This window comes from Eublepharis macularius, chromosome 1, assembly GCF_028583425.1.
Source record: "Eublepharis macularius isolate TG4126 chromosome 1, MPM_Emac_v1.0, whole genome shotgun sequence".
In the NCBI taxonomy this organism is placed as follows: domain Eukaryota; kingdom Metazoa; phylum Chordata; class Lepidosauria; order Squamata; family Eublepharidae; genus Eublepharis; species Eublepharis macularius.
This window is the reverse complement of record NC_072790.1, coordinates 173,476,008-173,490,268: the sequence shown is the minus strand read 5'-3', so window position 1 is coordinate 173,490,268 and position 14,261 is coordinate 173,476,008. Positions and strand designations below refer to the sequence as shown.

The window sequence follows — 14,261 nt, the reverse complement described above, 5'->3', positions numbered from 1 at the left end:
GATATTGATACCAAGGATTTTGTTTGTTTCCTGACTTTTATAGCAAATGTTGTTTTGTAACATTATTCCATTTTTAGTGATCTTATTTATTCTAAATATGTATTATTATCCTTCAGATCTTACTGACATTTCAGAGAGCTTTCTACCTGAAAATATGTCAGTGAGCAGTTTAATGGCAGTCTGTTTCGCATCATTTCTGAACACCCAGAAAACAAATCCCAAGCAAATGTAGGATTAAGAAAACTTACTTAGAAAGCAGGATGACACAATTTTGAGCCCTCCGTCCATCAATCACAGAAAGTTCTTTGACTTTTCGACTAGACAAGTACAAATCTTCTGTTGATCCCATTTCCTTCTATAAACAGTTAAAGAACATAAAAATCAGTGCCATGGGTTTCCCGCTACTAATTTTCCGTTTCTGTGCACAAACTAGATGGGCAACTATATTAGATAAGCAGTGCTCTAAATCCAAAGAACTGAACATGTGAAGAACCTGTGAGGATGCAGGATTGTAATGATAAAAAACCAAACATTAAAAGGAAGCACATAATGAATATCTCTCTCCTAGTTCATAGTTAAGCCAATGATATATTTACTTGTGGTCACTGGTCCGATTACACACAATTCTATGCATGAGTGTGTGTTTACTTGTGTCTGGTTCTCATCTTATTTCTACCAATGTAGACAGGATTGTCTAAGCCAGATGCATAAAATTTTATAGCATAATTAATGTTATAGCATAAAACCTAACAAAAAAGTATCATGCATAACTGTGCAGTGCGTGCCTGTGCATCTCACAAAACACATTGCGCCTGGAAATCTGAAACAGCTGTGGTGGGGGGGACACCAGTCATGGAGTTTTTACAATTAAAATCTCTACTCAGGAACTGTGACTGAATCCTTTCCCCTTCTGTCCACATTGTAATGGAAAACACATAGTAACATCTTTCACATTTCATTGGTACCTCTCTGCGCTTCTCATGGATTCAGGCAAGTGAAAGCACAGTGACAGTTTTCCATGCTCCTCTCAGAAATTCATGCAAGAGGAAACTTATCTCTATCCTATTACAAATAACCCACTTAAATGCACATAAAAATTAAGCCTTATTCATGCAGTAGTCAGCATGGGTGATTGGCACAACAGAGGGGTATTTTAATAGAACTCCACAAGGCAAGAAAGGAGACAGACAGTAGTACTTACCTGCTTACAGGAGGAGGGGTTAGTTAGCAGGTCCTACACAGGTAGCAGTTGAAGATAACAGAGAAGGGAAATGTGCCAACAGTTAGCCACAGCAATAAAAGGTACAGAGTTTACCAAAGCAACAATATTTAGGCCTGTATGGTTTTCTAAGTGACTGAAATGCTCTGCTAGTAAACATGACTCTCTATTAAGAGTTCCAAAGAGAAACACATTAGGGTCTGTTTTCCTTTCTGTCTATATGTATAATTAACACAATCAACAGCGATTGTGCTCATCACTTTTGTGCAAATTTCCCATAAGGGATAATTTACCCTTGCATCACCTTTTTGATCAATTATATAATCAATCTGAAAAATGAATACCAGTGAAGGGACTGGGTTACAAGAAAAGTTCTACTTCTACTTGAATTGTTGTACAATACATAACTCACAGCAGGCATATTTCTTGGGAGAGGAGAACAGACCCTTTGTCTTTTCAAAGAAAGAAGAAGTAGTTAAAAGCTAAAAGAAACTGGAAAACCATATTAATACCATGTTAATTGCAGCAGGAGAAAAAATAATGTCTTTTTCATGGTCTCTTTCTGAAGAACAAAAGAACAAAGATTTGCTTTGACATTTGCATTCGGTTGAAGCTTAAAAGTTGCAAATTATTGGCAAGAGTACAAACTTTCCAAAGTTAAAAAATGAGAAGGAAAAAATAAGAATAAAACTACTGGAAGAATTCTTGTCAGATTTTTAGTCGAAGAAGAGGTTGTGAATATTTTTCCCATTTCCTCCAAAATGGTCAACGTATCATTTTTAGTTAATAAGTCAATTAATTAGAGTTTCAGTAGCTTCAACATAAATCTAGAGGAAAAACAACAGTAGATCTCAGTTTAAAGGCAAATGGTGTTGAACAAAAGCAAAAATGGATATATGAAGCTTCCTCAGGAGAAAGATGGGCATGTAAATATTAGCAGAGCTATTCTTGTATGAAAGAAACATTTGAATCGCCAAGGGGAATGAACAGTCAGTCATAGAAGTATAACCCCAAAATATCTTGTTCATAAAAATCATTATAACTGATTGAAATTGAAAGCCACTAACTTTGGCAATTAATCAGGAACCCAGCTTAAAATTCAGTGGGGTGGACTGAATGAGGATGTGTGTATGCTGTAACCAGTGACACACAAACAGCACCAACACAGACAACATCTCTGGGCATATGCAAAAAAGATTGAGGTTGTGGAATGGGACCCAGCCCCATTTTTTATTTATTTAACTTTTATTTTACTGTAGAAAAGTTAAAAGCTAGAACAAGAGAAAGAAAGTGGAACAAATCAAGAAGACAACTACAGAGGGCCAAGAATGGCCTACAAATCCATCTACAAAGTAAGACAAACAGTAAGAAACATAACAGGCATATTATTAATCCATTACAGTTTTTCACCTACAACACTTTCCTCTTTATTATCAATCAACTTGTGGTCTCATTAATATCTTTTTTCTGTGATTCTTCTTGATATCTCAGAACCTTATTCTTAAAAATCAAAACTACAAATCATTAATTCATTTTTCTTTGTCTCTTGCAGATATTCCATAAAGGGTTTCCAATTTGCCATAAATATATAGTGTTTTATCTCTAATTAACACTGTAAGTTTGGCCATCTCAGCTAAGTCCATTATCTTTCCAGTCCCATCTTTCAACACAGGTAGCTCCTTGCACTTCCGGCCCCATATTTTTAAAGGGACAATGTAACTACACCACATAGCTGCTATCAGGTGTGGTAAGAAATCTGTTCATATTAAAGTAGTAGGTAGTTTATTTCTACATAAAAATCGATTGTCTAGATCAGTGATGGTGAATCTATGGCACGCGTGCCACAGCTGGCACGCAGAGCCCTCTCTGTGGGCACGCGACCCAAGTCGCCAATCGCTAGGTTCAGGGCTCATTTGGAGGGGGAACGCCTGCAACGGCATTCCAGTAGCTCTGAGCAGAGATCACATGGGTTTTGGCCTTGCCCACGTGATTCCTTTTCCTCAAGGCTGTCTCCCTGCTGCCCGTCTCTTTACTAGCAGGAAGCGGAGGCAGCACTGCTGGGGCTGGCTTTCTAAAGAAGAGTAAGCTGCTTTGATTTAACTTGCTTTACTTTCAGTCGTGGCTCTTGAGCGAGAGAGAGAGAGAGAGAGAGAGTGCCTGCAAGCAGGGCTGCTGGTCTAAAGAAGGGCAAACTGCTTTGATTTAACTTGCTTTACTTTCAGTCATGGCTCTTGAGTGTGTGTGTGTGAGAGAGAGAGAGAGAGAGAGAGAGAGTGCTTGCAAGCTGCTGGTCTAAAGAAGGGCAAACTGCTTTGATTTAACTTGCTTTACTTTCAGTCGTGGCTCTTGAGTGAGTGAGAGAGAGTGCTTGCAAGCAGGGCTGCTGGTCTAAAGAAGGGCAAACTGCTTTGATTTAACTTGCTTTACTTTCATTCATGGCTCGTGAGTGAGTGAGTGAGAGAGAGATGTTAATTAGTTGGGACAACTGTATGAGTTGTTTTTTCTTAACTAAAACCTCAGTATTCAGGTTTAATTGCAGTGCTGGCACTTTGAAATAAATAAGTGGTTTTGTGTTGCAGTTTGGGCACTCGGGCTCAAAAAGGTTCACCATCACTGGTCTAGATGATACTCCATCCACTTCCATGCAAAATTTCCTGAGCTCTGTTTCAGCATTATTTTTCAAGGAGGGTTAATTTCCAGTACTGGGGCACGGCTGAGAACAAAAGTTTCCAGTATCAGAGGATAGTGAGGTAGAAGTTTCCAGCATCAGAGGTAAAGTGCAGTAGCATTTTCCAAGTTGTTTGAAATTTGGCAGGTAGGATTCCCGGGGTGTAGCACAATCCCTGACAATTACATCCCAAGTGAATGGTGACACAGAGGGAGACTTTGTTACAGTATGAATGTGCTTTCCAGCTGAAACCAATGGAAATTAATATTAAAATGAATTGTATAAAAAAATTACCTCCTAACTTTTGCATGTTTTTTGTTTTAAAAGAGACATCCACTTCCATTGTAGAAATGAATGAGTGGGCCCATACACAAGGATCTTACAATTTTTTTAAATTACATATGATTTATGCATATCTTTTTTTTTTTTTGAAAAACACGTGAGTGCTGTAGCCAGGAGTATTTTCCATCTGATTTGAAAGTTCTCCCCTCTTCTTGACCCTGCCGACCTTACTACAATGATCCATGTATCTGTAATGTCTAGATTAGACTACTATAATATGCTTTACATAGGGCTGCCTATAAAGGTAACTCAGAAACTGCAAACAAGGAACCTACCTACTGAATCTGATGGCTCATCTGCCAAGGTAAATACTGTCGACTCTGACTGGCAGTGGCTCTCCAGGATCTTCGGTATAGGCATTTCACATACTACCTGACCTTTTAATTGGAGATGCCAGTAATTGAACCTGGGACCTTCTGCAAAGCAGGTGCTGTTCCACTGAGTCACTGCCCTATGCTAGAACAGAATGCAGCAGCATGCCTCTTAATTGGAGGAGGTCCTTATACATATATAACATCTCTTTTGGGGAAACTGCACTGGTTCTCAGCCTCTTTTTAGACTAAATTCAAGTGTGCTATAAAGTCCTTCATAGCTTGGAACTTGCATATTTAAAGGACTGCCTCTCCATATATATGTCTTGATGCCAGCTAAGGTTGGCATAGTGTCTTGTATTAGTGGTTCCTTCCTTTCATGAAGCCCACGTGTCTTCAGTGAGAGCCGCAGCTTTTTCCATAGTGGTATCCACTCTGCGGAACAGTATGTCAAAGGAGACAAGTGAGCACTTTCTCTGGCGAGGTTCAAGAAGCTTTGAGAAGAAACTTTATTCCTGCAAGCCTTTGGAAACTGGTTTGCTTGATTGCTGAGTTTTAATTATTTGGATTTGAGTCCAGTTACACCTTAGAGACCAACAAGATTTTCAAGGTATAAGCTTTCAAGAGTCAAAGCTCCCTTCTTCTTGACTCTTGAAAGTTTACACTCTGAAAATCTTGTTGCTCTCTAAAGTGTGACTGGACTCAAATCATGCTGTTCTGCTGCAGACCAACACTGCTACCTACTTGAAACTTGATTATTTGAACTTCCTCGTCTTGGGATAATTTTGGAGACTGACTAAAGGTTTTGTTAGGTTCAGTGGCTTTTGATCTTTTAGATTAATTTAAGGCAAGTTCTCTCTTTGTTACAGTTCTGAACGTATTGTGATAAAAATGTGATTTTTATTGAGGGATACTGCAGCTTTATTTATGTAAAGCTATGTAAGTAGTTTTGTACTTGGAAGAAGTTTTAAACATTTTAAAAATTAAAATGTGTTTTCCAAGTTGTTTGAAATTTGGCAGGTAGGATTCCTGGGGTGTGGCACAATCTGTGAGAATTACATCCCAGTTGAATGGTGGCAGGGGAGAGACTTTGTTATCATATGAATGTGCTTTCCAGCTGAAATCAATGTAAATTAATATTAAAATGAATTGCTTGAAAAAATAAAATATGAAAAAATAAAATAATTTTGTGCACATCCCTTATGTCTGTCTATGCAGCAAAACTATGACAAAAAGAAAGATAAAGGGCCAGGAAACTAAGATTCCTTCGTTTGTCTTTGTGTTTGGGTTAAATACTAAGGAGAAACACAGGACTGAAGAACGGAAGACTACAAAAAGCAGCAGTCTGTGGATTGCTGTGTGAATAAGGCAGGGAGTTTGGAAGGGGAAATGGTCTAAACAGAAATGGTTGTGTGCTGTTGGACATAAAAAAATATGGAGAGGCACAGTGTGAGTTTCAAACTAGGAGATCTAGAATAAAATAGAAATGGAAAATTCTTCATATGAAGCCCCCTAGCTGTGACGCACTCCAAAAAGACTGAGTCAAGTTGGTATAAGGGTTCAGGTTCTGATTACTCTATAATTGGTGCCCTGGGATAGGGCAAAATGTCACAGTATTAAAAATTGGAAGCTGCTCTTCTAGAATTATAAACTGTAACCTGCTCGTAATACAGCAGGAGAAGAAAAAACAGAGGGATAAAATGGGATCCCCTAGTTTAGTGTCTCAATTCAACAGTACTAGATAAAAGAAAATTATGATTCAAAACTGCTTTGGACTGTCATCTTAACAGCAGCAGGCTGCTTCAAGAAGACTGGAAAAGACCAAGTTTGTAGAGTTTTCCAATAACTGCAGGAGGATGGGGGAGTCTGAAAGAAAGGAAAAGAGGGGCACAAAAATCCAGCTCCCTTCAGCTGAATTTCATTTATCAGAAGCAGAGAGAGTGCAGGTGATTTGCTTTCCAAGAAAAAAGGAGAAAAAAATCTAATAAATAGCTGCTGTTAAAATGTATTGTTAGTGTTACAATCTGTAATTCAGCTAGGTTTAGCCAGTAGAACTGTTGGAAAGAAAAACAAAGAAGAATGAAACAAAGAATTTAGCTAATCCCATCATACTGCTCAAAACTCTTTAGTTGCTTGGGAAATTTTATTCAAGATGAGTAGGATGTAATAGTAAATGGACTGGAAAGGGGGGGAATAAGTATGTTACAAAGCAACTAGGGCTCTCCAAACAAAATGGAATATCACCTGCAAGGTTTATACTAACATCAAGGGCAACTGAAGGTCAGAGTCTGATCTAGTAGCTTCACTTTGCTCTCATCTTGACTTTGAAAGCATTAAATACATGACAGAAAACTGTTCCTGGGGTTGAATCTTCTCCATTGGTGCACTATCCACTTAGTAGTTCTGCCCAGTATCATACAGAACTCAGTCTGCGATGACAGGGACAAAAGGAAAACTCCTTACCTGGTGTCTCTGATAAGCTGAGAACATTTTTTCAAAATCCTCCAGATCCAACATCTTGAAAGCTCTTAAATCATCAATTTCATGCCAGATTGTGCCATTTATCTTCTCCTGCAATCAAAAGAGATGAACACACATTAAGGGACACGCATTAAGAATTCACGCTATAAATTCTTGTAACAAAATGAAATAAACTGCAGTCAGCCAATCATTCAGATCAGCAGGGGGAATTTTTTTACAGGAGGAGGAGAATGTGCATAATCCCTCACATCTCTATGATTATGAGATTGCCAGCATTCTATCTGTAAAAATCTCCTGAGATAATCACCATGTGTAAATTGTACCTTAAGGCTTCCTTTTGATGAGATGATAAACAACAGTCTGATCAAGTCTCAGTATGCAGAGAGGCCAACAAGTCACGGTTTTCAGTTGGCATCAAATAAGGCTTTCAAGCTACAGTTTGTAGCAAACACAGTTTGTACTGATTGGTCTGATGTCTGAATTCAAAAACCACAGTTTGTTGAGTGGCAACTTGCAGACGTTTGGCCATAAAGACAGCAGTATAGAAAGATGACCTCCTTACTGGGAAATGGAAAATGAGCAAGCAACAGGCAGTCTGGGGTTATGCTTTAACTGAGATTTGTTACAAGACTCTGTGGTACAAACTATGGTGTCATGATGTCTGAATGCAGCCTTACCTTTTATTCTATCTTTAAATAGCAGCTGAAGAGCTGCTTATTTTCTGGATGCCTTCAGAAGACACTCTTAAAATACTGCTTCCTTTCTTTCACCTTTTTTACATCTTAAAATGTACTTTATAAATGAATGTATTTTATTGTGAATTACTGTATCCTACATAAAGCTTCTGAAACATTCAGTGGCACAAGAGTAAAATATAAATTAAATCATCATCATCATTATTAGTATGCTACAGAAGTGGGTAATTTTGCTCTTTTAAAAACATGAAAAGATTCCAGACGGCCCTCCCCATTGCAAAACGCCGCGCGTCGTCACGCAGAAAACGTGAAATATCGCGTTTTCTCGCGCAAGTTTTGCACGATGTCGTGCAAAACTCGCGCGAGAAAACGCAATATTTCGCATTTTCTGCGCGACGACGTGCGACGACGCGTGACGTTTCGCAATGGGGAGGGCCGTCTGGAATCGGCCCAGGAAGGCCTTCACAGCATTTGTTGTCTTGTAGTCCAGAAGAAAGGATTACCAACTGGAAACAAAGAGACTTCTCCTGGGCTGAAGTTCCTGAAGTGCACTCATGCAGCAAAGTATATTAACACTTCATTACTGAACTAATTAGGAACAGCCTCCTTTCCCCACTCACAGTCATTAAAGAGAGCAAGAGAAATGTATTACTTAAAACAGTCAGGAAATGAACAGAGCAAAAAGCAGGGCTGTTGGGGAAAAGGAGAGATGATCAAAGGAAAGAAACACATTTTGAGGGAATCCAGGACAGGGAATCTAGGATAGGCAGCATAAAACAACAACAACAGAAACAACAGTGCCTTTTCTTAATTTTCTTAAAAGTGGCACTGCAGTACATGAAGCTGTGCTGTATAAGAGCAAGGAGCCATCAAAAGTATTGTGAAAACTTCTGTTTTACCCTTGGGACCCATTGTGGCAGGGCAGTTGGAGTTTTAGAGTTGTGTTAAACTGAGGAAATTAAGGTTCAAAACCTCCCTTAGTCATGAAGCTAACTGGGTGACCTTAAACCAGTCTCACATACACTATATCTGTGGAGAAGAGGAGAGTCATGTATACTGGCTCCAAGCTCCTTGGAAGAAAGAATTAAATATAACCAATAGATTTCAGTAAATTCTCACATAGCTTCAAGGCCACACCATCTTGCAGTATGCACTGTGACTATATGGAAATTATCCTTAGAAAAATTTACCCCACCCCAATGTTCCTGTGGTAAGTATGGGAAGACAGTTGCCCAAGTTATTCTTGTTCCTGACCAACAAGTTATTGTTAACAAATTGCTATTGATGACCCTAACTTGATACCCCTTAAAAAGGGGTTCTTCTGCCCCATCCTCAACATTGCATGTGAGGAAAAGCCAAAATGTCAGTGGCAGAAAGGCTGGATTTTAGTTTTATTTAAATTAAAATGTCCACCTCTTTATCATGTATAACCGACGAACCCAGACAAGTTCTGTCACAAAAAGTATATGCAAATTGTTCTTGTATCTGACTCACGAAAGCGAATACACTACCTCAAATTTTGTTAGTCTTATAGGTGCCATGGGATTCTTGTTCTTTTCTACTGCTACAGACAGACTAACATGGCTACCCATCTTGATCAAATTGATCTTGTTATGGATGAGCATAACTTGAGACTCTCTACATCCCATACATGTATGTAGACGTTTGAAAATAACCAGCAATTCATGCACATGACTTCCCCCAGGTGGAAGAGATCCTCCTATTCCCATGCTGACCTTTTTTATCACTTGAAGTGGCATAGATCTGTCAAGCAGTTTTCTCAACTACACTCTCACAACTCAGCTATGGATTAACAAGCTTACAGAGGACTGTCATTAATTAGAAAGACTGAAACAAAGTCTCACCTATTGCCGTTGTTAAGATAAATGATTTCCTTAACTCTATAATATATTTACAGTCCCTAACCAATAATTTAAAAATAAAACAAACCTTGGGGTTTTTTAGTTACTTCATCAGTATATCATTTTTTCTTAATGAGAGGTTTCAGTTCCAAGTGAATCTACTTAAGTTAGTTATCTTGTTTCTCTGCTATGCAAAAGTTGTAGTCCATTATGAGAAATCAGACCTGTGAAAAATATTTCTCAGGATTCCCCAGAGATTGTCTAAGACATAAGGGGGAAAGTATTTGAAGCACATGCAATTAGTAAGAGTTTGTCTTTATAAAGAACTGGCCCTTTTGAGACGTTCTGGTCCCTAAACGCATTATACGATCACATACTATAACCATGTCATTCTGCGCTTACATACTTGAATTGAAGCATAATTCACTGAGGGAGAAACCAGAGATATGAAGCACAAAGAATGGTCATCAGCAGGAATTTTCCCCCCATTTATTTCTATCAGGCTTCACAAATGAAAGCCAAAATCACCATGGATAAATGATGTTGCCATTGGCATGGTTCTCCTCCATGTTGATGAAAGAGGGGGAGGATGATCATTGCTGGTCCATCCCTACCCCCCAGCAAAACTCCTGGGGATCCACTAATCTACAGGACCTTATAGCGGCCATGGCCAACTGCAGCAAGAAGGGGCAGACATGAAAGTTGCTGCCTATGCATTGCTCCACTTGCACTGCTTCAGATCCATGTCATAGCTTTGAGCTGACTTTTTTTTTTAAAGGAGGACGCTATTTGCCATAAAAATCCATTAAAATTGGAGCATATTCCCATTTTGGACTCTAAAGAGTATTATGATAGAGTTATTGATGGCTTAATTTCATTTTTGACTTGTTAGACAGCAGGCTTAGCCTTAGAATCTAAAAGTCTGTCTTTGTTTATACCAACTTCACACTAACAGTTGATTCCACAGAAGCCACTTCTCCAGCTAACACTACAGACATCACTCTTTAAAAGGATTCCTCTACTGTACACAAACTCTCACAGCTTTCCCCAACCAAATGATTTTTTCCTCTCTCAGCATGCCCTCTGATTTCAAAAGTCTTTGTATTCATTTAGGAGGTACCTTTAAGAGTAATGTGAAATGAACAGGTTGCACTTCCTTCTCAAAAATAAGTGAAAAATTATTATTACAGATCACTGAAGTATTTTGCTTCTTTTCCCCAGAGATTAAAAGGAACTGCAAGCTACTTGGTATATGACTTCCAAGCATTCAGCAGGTAACAGAAATAAATATCTCAGAGGAAACTTGTGAATCATCACAGTCTCCTCTTTAAAAACAAGAATATCCCCCTCCCGAAGCTCTTCCTGGGTTCCCTCTCTGCTGACCTCAGAGGGACTAAAGACATGTAGTTCTTTATTATCAAGTGCTTCATCAACAAGAGCATGAAAAAAGAACAACACAGTTGTATTTTCATTCTTTGTTAAATGTTTAAGCTTAATAATGGTCTGCAGACTTAAACCACAGTTAAGCATGCTAGGCACTTATTTTTAAGTTCCTGTTGAGACATGCTGCTAGTGACAGGAAAAAAGTTTAGGCTGTAGTGACTGTTTGTTTGTTGTTTGTTTGTTTGTTTGTTTGTTTGTTTGTTTGTTTGTTTGTTTGTTTGTTTGTTTGTTTGTTTGTTTGTTGATTGGCATCAGCCCCACTTAAAGGATATTGGAAAAGACCTCTGCCTGAGACCAGGGCCCTAGCTAGAGTGGGGCCAATGGATATACATCCCGATCTGGATTGATTCACCCCATTTAAGAAGGTTTTTTTAGAACTAGGTTATTTTTTTAAAGTGACATTTCTGTTTGCCTTAAAGAATAGGAGTAACCTGAATAGCCTACACCTTAGCCTGAGCTCATCAGAGCTTGGGAACTAAACAGGGTCAGTACCTGGAAGTCTACCAGTGAAGCCTGGGGTTGCTATGCAGGGGAAGATAATGGCAAACCACTTCTGCTCTTCCCTTGCCTTGACCCCACCTCCCAGCCTGTAGATGGGGTTACCATGAGTCACTTGTGACCCAATGGCACATTCTTCTTCTTAAAGAATGAGACTATTTTTAGAACAGGAAAATAAAGAATGGAGGCTGGTTTTCATTAACTTCAAAAATGATCCTGATACAACCTCTGCACTCCTGATTCACTCAGGTCTCCCCATTTATTTATTTTTATTTATTTAAATTATGTATACTCTGCTTTTCTCACTGAGACTCAAGGCAGATTACAAAGTGTGAGTCAGTACTGTCAATTTCAAATACATTTCAATTAACATGTAATAGGATATATACATGCAAATTTGCAAAGATTTAAAACCCGCAGAAATCCAATACAGAGCTGAAGAAAAGCAGAAATAGAGCATAACCAATTCTAAGACTGACAGATTAAACAATTTAGGAACTACTCAGTTGGATCATACTTGTAGCAATAATAGTAGAGTGTATTGTCTATCATACTTACATCAATAGGAGTAGTCTATGGGTGCTCCTTATCCCTTTATTGAAGAATCTCTTTAAACCATTTACTTACCGCACAGTCCTATTAACAGTTTAAGAAGGCCCTCTGTAATAATTAAGTTTTGTACAGTTTGCGGAAAGTTAGGTAAGTGGGAGCTTTCCTAACCTAGGTGGGTAGTCATGTTGGTTGAAAGTAGAATAGCAGGATTTTCATCCAGTGGCATTTTAGAGAATAACAAGATTTTCAGGGTGTAATCTTCCAAGAGTTCAAGCTCCCTTCTTTAGACACTAATAGGAATGGAGATCCTTAAATCTTTATATTCCAGCCAAAGATGGGTGGGGAGTTACAAGGGAGGGCATCAGAATGTAAAGGTACAATGTAGCTTGATAAGAGCAGAAATTAGAATCTGTAGAGAGACATGAATCCAGAGTCTCTGTTCAGTCCCAAGGGAGTCCATTGTTTTGAATTTGTGAATGAATTCCATTTCATCAATCTCAAGTTATAATCTCCCCTTTAAGTTTCTCTGTTTGAGGACAGCCACTTTTACGTCAGCAATGGAATGTTCTGGAAGATTAAAATGTTCTCCCACTGGTTTCTGAGTAATGTGATTTCTAATGTCAGATGTAAAGAGTCCAGTAGCACCTTTAAGACTAACCAACTTTACTGTAGCATAAGCATCTGACAAAGAGAACTGTGGTTCTTGGAAGCTTATGCTACAGTAAAATTGGTTAGTCTTAAAAGTGCTACTGGACTCTTTACTATTTTGCCACTACAGACTAACACAGCTAACTCCTCTGGATCTAATGTCAGATTTATGTCCATTTATTCTTTTGTGTAGGGACTGACCTGTTTGTCCAAAGTAGAGAGTAGAAGGGCACTGCTGACACATGATAGCATATATAACACTGGAAGATGAACAAGTGAATGAACCTGAGATGGTGGTATAAACTGGTGCTGTACATCCAATAATCATGCTGTCAGGAGTAAATATGAGGACAGCATAGGCATCTTGGTTTATTGCAGGCTCTGGTCCCAGAATCCATGTCAGTGTTGGGAAGTACATTATTATGAGTGAGAAGTTGTTTAAGGTTAGGGGGCTGTCTGTGGGCAAGAAAAGGTTCTGAACTTTGGAGTGGGATATAAAGGCTCAGGGATTTCCATTTCTACTTGTGTCTGAAGAAGAGAGCTTTAACTCTTGGAAGCTTAAACTCCAAAAATTTTGTTGGTCTCTAAGGTGCCACTGGACTCTTATCCTGCTTTCCTAACCTCTTCAGATAGACTATTCCATAAACTGGGGGCCACCACAGAGAATGCACATGTACAAATCACCTGTTGGTTTTGCCCATGCACAAGGTGGCACTTGCAGAAGGCTCTGTTCAGATGAGTGAAGCTGCCATGGTGGAACATGGGGATAGAGGCCATCCCATAGAGATGATTGACCAAGGCCATGAAGAGCTTTGTATGTGATAGTGAATTCCTTGAATTGAGCAGTAACTGACAGGTAACCAATGGAGTGACTGCAGAATGGGATTAATATGCATGCTCCTCCTAGCTCCCGATAATAGCTGAGCTGCAGTGTCTTGCATCAGCTGGAGTCTCCAAGTTAACTTAGAGGGGAGACGAATGTCGAGTACTTTACAATATTCAAGTCTTGAGGTTAACATGGCATGGAGCTAGGTGGCCAGACCAGCTGTGTTGAGGTAGGGAACCATATTCCAGGCTAGACTGAGTTTGTGGAAAGCATTTTTTGCAGTTGCATAAACTTTGTTTTCTAGCAATAGTGCTTGATCCAGTACAACCCCTTGGGTCCTAACTGAGTCTGCAAGGGTCAGGCAAACTCCATCAAAAGCAGGGAGTACAATGTCCTTCAAGATCTCTGCCTTCCCAACCAGTATCACTTCCATTTTGTCTGAATTCAGTTTCAGTTATTTGACCACAGCCATCAGGCAGCAACCCAAAATCTCTACTGCATCTCACAGTGATTTGGATAGTGAGATATAGAGGTGGATGTCATTTGCATATTCATTCAATATTTCCATGGTACCTTTAGCTATTAAAATGGTTAGCATGTCAATTTGCTTGAAGGATGTAAGATATAACCTTCAAAGTTATTTTTTTCTTTAAGGAAGTAATTCATTAGAATGATGAAAAAGTTTCAGAAACAATGAAATACTCTTATTCAGCCAA

The 14,261-nt window shown here is 38.9% G+C and overlaps 1 protein-coding gene across 2 annotated transcripts in view; it reads right to left on the bottom strand.

The window, feature by feature from the left end:
- DAAM2 (dishevelled associated activator of morphogenesis 2) overlaps positions 1 to 14,261 on the bottom strand; it is a 388,390-nt gene that overhangs the window by 80,756 nt on the left and 293,373 nt on the right. The window contains exons 17-19 of one of the 2 annotated variants that reach the window (XM_054978243.1): positions 7,004 to 7,111; positions 1,202 to 1,234; positions 249 to 355 (exon numbers count right to left, since the gene is read on the bottom strand). In XM_054978243.1, the coding sequence (XP_054834218.1) occupies positions 249 to 355; positions 1,202 to 1,234; positions 7,004 to 7,111 (248 nt within the window). The remainder of the gene's footprint in view (positions 1 to 248; positions 356 to 1,201; positions 1,235 to 7,003; positions 7,112 to 14,261) is intronic. The other variant, XM_054978250.1, reaches the window with a different exon arrangement.